At 48.5% G+C, this 5,974-nt stretch overlaps 3 protein-coding genes across 3 annotated transcripts; 1 reads left to right on the top strand and 2 right to left on the bottom strand.

Annotated features, from left to right (window-relative positions):
- Window positions 1-15: 15 nt before the first annotated feature.
- Window positions 16-2,287, bottom strand: FOXG_14062 (uncharacterized protein; the record flags this gene model as incomplete). The annotated part of the gene is made up of 3 exons (XM_018394128.1): window positions 16-1,497; window positions 1,724-1,872; window positions 2,008-2,287. 3 exons carry the CDS (start codon window positions 2,285-2,287, stop codon window positions 16-18), a joined length of 1,911 nt encoding a protein of 636 aa, XP_018253607.1.
- A 384-nt stretch (window positions 2,288-2,671) lies between these two features.
- Window positions 2,672-3,393, top strand: FOXG_14061 (uncharacterized protein; the record flags this gene model as incomplete). Its single annotated transcript, XM_018394127.1, has 2 exons — window positions 2,672-3,235; window positions 3,289-3,393. 2 exons carry the CDS (start codon window positions 2,672-2,674, stop codon window positions 3,391-3,393), a joined length of 669 nt encoding a protein of 222 aa, XP_018253606.1.
- An 837-nt stretch (window positions 3,394-4,230) lies between these two features.
- FOXG_14060 (uncharacterized protein) lies at window positions 4,231-4,983 on the bottom strand (the record flags this gene model as incomplete). Its single annotated transcript, XM_018394126.1, has 3 exons — window positions 4,231-4,352; window positions 4,463-4,753; window positions 4,803-4,983. 3 exons carry the CDS (start codon window positions 4,981-4,983, stop codon window positions 4,231-4,233), a joined length of 594 nt encoding a protein of 197 aa, XP_018253605.1.
- Window positions 4,984-5,974: the final 991 nt, after the last annotated feature.

Genomic DNA, 5,974 nt, shown 5'->3' with positions numbered 1-5,974 from the left:
TAGCCACTGCAAGTGTTAAGCTAGTAGTCTCTGTACCTCAAGACGAATATCCAGGTCTTCCTGACTACTACTCCACTGATAAGTTGGGGCTTCATTAGAGACATCTAAATCCCAATCTGGCATGTCAGAGTCGGGTAGTGCCAGCGGGGTATTTCCGCCTGCTGTAGCCTTTTCCTGGTCTGGGCCGGCCTGTAGTGGCTGCTGATCGTTTTCGTTGCTCTGCAAAAGCTTCCTGTGCCCTGATGCAGCCCATTGGCCTTTTGACCTGCTGTGCTGAAGGTCATGGAGTTGTTGTTGTAGTACTGACCTTGAAAATTCTGCATCCTGGGCTTGCTTCAATGATGCTAGGGAACGCTTTTCCAACTCCGCCTTTAGACCCCCACATATAGCGTGCTCCACCTGAAGAGCTTTGAGGCTATTCCTGAGCTGGCTGATGGTGTCCCTTGCCTCCGCAAGCTGCTGTCCAAGGCACCGTTCAACATTGTCTTCTAGTCTTCGTTCATTCTGCGCCTCGACTATTATGTGATCTTGCTCCTGCAAACCGGTACAAAGCATCGTCGTGATTGCATCCGCCTGGCATGAACTAAAGATATCAAGATATAAGGAGCGCTGCACGAAGAAGGGAGGGAACGCCAACATTTCGGCAGTGGTGTTATAGAAGTTTGGCACGAAAAGCATGTGTCTCATATTTTCCAGCGCCTTCTTGCTCGGCTTGCCGGCGCCAATCAGCTCGTTGAGTGCATCAGGTGAGGACAGCGTACCCAGGGAACCACTTACTTCCTGCTTGTTGGCCAATCCTGTCGCGGTCGATTGCTGCTGTATATCATTGATTCTGGAGGAGCGGAAACCGATTCTGTGAGCAAGCTTCGCGAAATGTGCCAACACTGACTGTTCTTGATCTGTCTCCCCAATGACACGATGGTCGCTTTCGAGCCTCGGAAGCATTGGGTGCCACCGAAGACAGAACGCCCAAAGCGTTTGGTATCCAAGTTCAAAACCGTCGATGTGCTCTGCATGAACCATTTTGTAGCAATTCTCTGACGCTTGAATAACGCGATTATCCATGGCGTCTTTTTGGAAGCCATCTTGGAATCCCTGTCTCAAGGACACTTTTTTCTGGCTATCCCGTTTGAATTCCGGTCGTTTCTTTCGCTTCTGGCGACGGTCTTTAGTGGGTCGTTTACTAGGAGGAGGATCCCGTAGCCTGTCCATGCTATAAGCAACAGCACCCAGATATCCCAGGTTTCGGAAGAAGGAATGCACAGTGGGAACGGTTCTGTCACGAGTGGCCTCAAGGATGCGCGTCCACACGAGATCCCTCTGCGCATCCTCGAGATTGATAAACAAATCTTTCTGGTCAAAAGCCTCTTGGACGCTGCCTGGTGCTTGGTTATCAAGGATTTCTATAGTAGCTGCATCCACCTTCCTTTTTATCTCACTCGTGGGACATATTTGCGACCAGAAATGGTCGATCCGCCTCAAATATCGCAGCAGTTCCTGTAGCAAATGGTCAGTTAGGCGGGGTGGAACAGAGTACAACTATTCAGAGTCAACTTGCGTCTTGACACGGCAGCCAAATCAAATGGCCAATCAAACCGAGCTTCATGCCCCAGAACATGGATGGGATGGAATGGAACAGCGCAAATGCCGCCGTGAATGGGTTGTTGGTATTGAGGAGCCTCCTAGCGTGTATTGCCTTTGTACTAGACCTTTGAGCAAGTACATCGAGCCACTTGTTGTCTGGGGGGGAGACGTCATTCTTATATGTTCCCCAATGAAGGCTGAGGCGGTAGAATAGTTCGCCGTCGGACGACTGCTGCTGCTCACAAACCTGCTCCTCGATAATATCAGCTCTTGCCTCCTCGCTTAGATCTTGCTCAAGTCAGTCGCAGACCAATTCATATACAGTGGTCTACTCGCCCGATGAGTACAGCTTTATAGGATAGCGCTGGCGTCCCGGTGTAAAAGGCGAGTAAGAGGCTAGGTCACTGCGTACTGTCGACAGACATTGAATGTGAGTCTCTGGCTCAAAGTCAAGCTCCACTACGTTTCCGTCGTTCTTCCTCAGGGCTTCCATGTCTATCCTAGCGCTGACAAGACTAGCATCGAATCTGGACCTGTCTACCACCGCCGACATGTGGTTACTTTTGATACCTGTGCTAGAAAGGCTATCATTCGTGGCGACAAAAGAGCCCACAACAACACGGGGATCCAGGGCAGCTATACCGAGAAACTTGCGAGATCTCTCGTCATCGAGTCTTCTTCGCCGCGAGAAAGCCTCCTCCATAAGGTGATGTGTTATCAAGATAGAGCGATGAAGAACAAGAGAAGGATTTGAGAACGTGGATATAGGCAATCTCGGGTCAAGTAATATATGCCGATCCCGACTCGGCCAGATCTGCATGATTTAAGGGCACTAAAGACAAGGGGGGAAAGGGTGAAAGGGTGCAAAGAAAGAAAGATGATGAAGAAACAGGGAAAAGATGTGAAATTTGTGCGGCCGATTCTGGCAATCAACCTTACAAATTATCACATTCTCGTCCCATGGCTATAAGAGCCCCATCTACCAGAGATTTCCTAATGAAATGAAAAGGGAATGCGGCCGGTAGAGAAGCACTGGCGAAAGAAAGGAAAAGAAAAAAGAAAAGGAGACAAAAAGACAATCGTTGAAATGGCCACAAGAGACAGAAAACGCAAGACACGTTTCATCGACACCCAAGACGAGGAGCTACGTAGATCGCCACGTCCTAACATTGTGGGCTATAATCAAAATGGTCCATGCGATGGGATTAAAATCGGCCATTCTGTCGGTAGTTACAATTCAGTCCTGGCCAAGGCGGATCCCGGTATCCCTCCACCACATGGTCTGCGTCACAATTCGGAAAAGGGGCTCCAGATTGCTGGGAGTTCATCCAAAGAGCACTACAAGACCTTCTTTACCATGATAATAGGACGTAGGAAAGTAGATGCGGCATACAGGAGGAGCAATACATATGGTCCGGTCAGCAATAATGGGCCAAAGAACGCATGGCTGAAGAAGGTATCTGGTGAAGATAGCGAGAAACAACTCCAAATTGCTCAGTCCATAGGGCATGAGAACTTTGTAAGGCAGCTTGCTGTTTATGAGGAGAGAGGGGATTTCGTTGTTGCCTATGAATTTGTACCAATATCTTTGTCCGAGGTTGTTGCAAATAAGAATCTTTCAGGATCGGAGTTAGCCACCATACTCAAACAGGTTCGTACCGGAGACAGCTGAGTATGGAATCAGGCAAACATTAACAATTCTAGGTTATCGCTGGGTTTCTCTACCTGGAGCAACATGGCCTATGCCATGCCCAGCTCACCTGCTCCGATATTCTTATTAGCCATGAGGGAAATGTCAAGATCTGTTGAGAAAGCCCACAGTTACAGCACAAGAGGAGAATCGCTAACACCAAGCAGGGGGCCATCAGTACTATCGATCGCAATCTTCGGCTCCTATGGTGGATGCCCTCTGTCTCTTGACAGCCGAGCTGATGTCCGGGCGTGAGGGCATCCAGCAGCCGGAAACAGTATCGTATGGCAGGTGGCAGGATCATGCCGACTTCATTGACTTTTTTAAACAGATGTTGGCAGCAAAGTCTGAGCAAAATCACGGTTCTACAGGGACGAAAAGTTCGCTTGAACGATTATCACGGGTATGGCCATACGATAGCACCGCCTCTTGGTGGATGAGACTGATCTTCTGCAGCACCCTTTCCTAACACAGGCCCCGCCTCCTGACTCACTAGAAATATTTCTGCACTTTATCAGGAATACTACGCGTTGGATCGTAACATAGCCAGATATTTGTTCTGATTGAGATAGACTTTGATGTAGTTTGCTTTCTGTATCGTAGTGGCTTTATACGATAAGATACAGCTCTAGCGTTAGCAGTTTGTTGCTATATTTTCCTATTAAATGCCTAAAGCTAGACTAAACGGGGCGGTATATAGTGTCGGGCCGGTGCTAAGCTCATCGTTTCCTTCCCTTAGCCATAATGGTATTTTTGTGTTTCGCCGCCTCGGCTTTCGTGATACGCTTTATAAGGCACATTCAACCACCTATTTGTTTGGAGAGCCGAGACGAGTGTCCGCCTTCCTCAGTTTCAATAGAATTGTCGCAGCTCTTGGGTGTCACCAGTACCCGTCGTAAAGTAGTATTCGTGTCCGGAATGGGTCCGTGCAATTCTTCTTCACCAGCTAAACACGGTCACTCTTTTCGATCATCCCTGTATCCTTCAGGCTGATAATCGGTATACATCAAGTCCACGTGCTGAATGTTCTTCTTGACAATATCATTTAGCTCTGCGCGGATATCGGGCGAGACGGAAGCTGTTCTTCTTGTTACTTTGTTTCTTTCCTTCTTCTCCCCCCTTTGCCCTTCTGTAACCCCACCAGGGGGCTAGAGTGGCAAAAGCAGGCCACAAGGTATTTGCACTCACCAGCTATAGCGGATGCCTTCCCCGAGTGTCCAAGAGAGACATTGCTGGAGGCGGTATCCTTCTCCACGACTGCAGTCAAGTTCCATTGCCCGCACTGCAACTCAACCCTCGAGCTTTCCTTAAGCTCCTTCAAAGCTTCCTCATCGTCATCTGTCTTGTCGCTCTTTCCGTATATGGATATGCTGATTACACTTTCGAGTATTCTCCTAAAAGTTCCTTCTCTTATGTCTCCTCCCGACTCATCCGTTTCCAGTACCGCGTTGAGAGGGGCTTTGAGCACCTGAATAAGACCTGGGATTGAATAAGTCAAGTTTAGTTATAGTCGGGCAGGAAAACACACTCCAGTCCTTGAGTCGCCAGACGAGATGAATTCGCTTGGTACGCGATCTGATAAAGTGAGATTGATAGGCGAGACATTGCATATATGGCAGCAGTGCCACAACTCCGAGATCTGTTGCTATCAGAAGAACTTGGTCATAGTTGTGAAGGGGGAGAGTCACACCGTGAGGGCCAGTGAACATCGCAATGCTGGTTGTGTCGCCATATTTGACTTGCTTAAGTAAGGTGCTTGTGAAGCCGTTCTGAACTTGGGCCCGATGGCTCGCCGTTGGATGCCCAAGAGCAGACAAGGAAGCGCGGCTCTGACAGGAGGGATATAATAATGTCCTCATACAGCTTCTGAATTCTCTGTCGGAATCGCTTGACTGGGAGGTAGTTCGGTTGGGTTGTGAGTGCCGTAGATATAAGATTTGTGTCCTCGAAGTAAAAGGGCAGCTTCAGAGTTCCTTCCAGGTAGTGTTGGAAAATCCGGGAATCCCCTTCCCTTCAGGATTCAGACTGTTAGTCTGAAAGTCCTAGATTTAAAGTTCAAAGTCCTAGATACAATCATCTAGAGATATAAACCCGAGAATAACTCTCAGCTCAATAATGAACAACCAAGTTTCATAAAAATACATTTTCACCCAGCACTACTGCGCAATATAAACAACAGGTTATGAGCCCGGGTTAGCAAACACCGGGTTTCTCTTCTGAATCAAAGAACCAAACTTTAACTTCAACTCAAGATGACGTCACGACGAGCCCCACCTTCCACCATGCGAACTCGCAACACAATCAGAGTATCGCCTGCATCCGAATCGTCGCAACCTGGTGCTTCAGGTCAAGACCACACACCATCCTCAATGTATGACAGTACCACGGTCATCTCTGAAAAGAATACTCTTTTCCTTCCGCAAGAGCTCAAGCTAGGCGGCCCCTCCAATTGGGAGCAATATTGCCCAGCTCAGAAGGCCATTCTTCGGATCAATGGCCTCGAAGATGCTGTCTTTGGTGATTACCCTCCCGAGGAACAGCAGACTATGGATCAAAAGATCAGGGCGGCAAAAGCTGCCGTCTCCATCCGAGGTAACTGCACTGGAGAAGCACTCAGTCAACTAGTCGGGATTGAGAATCCCCAGGAGATGTTCAACACTTCTCCAGGCCTATTGTATTGGCACGGGCCCAGTTCTTCTG

This window comes from Fusarium oxysporum, chromosome 6, assembly GCF_000149955.1.
Source record: "Fusarium oxysporum f. sp. lycopersici 4287 chromosome 6, whole genome shotgun sequence".
Taxonomy (NCBI): domain Eukaryota; kingdom Fungi; phylum Ascomycota; class Sordariomycetes; order Hypocreales; family Nectriaceae; genus Fusarium; species Fusarium oxysporum.
The sequence above is the reverse complement of the archived record's forward strand: the minus strand, read 5'-3'. Positions and strand labels throughout refer to the sequence as shown.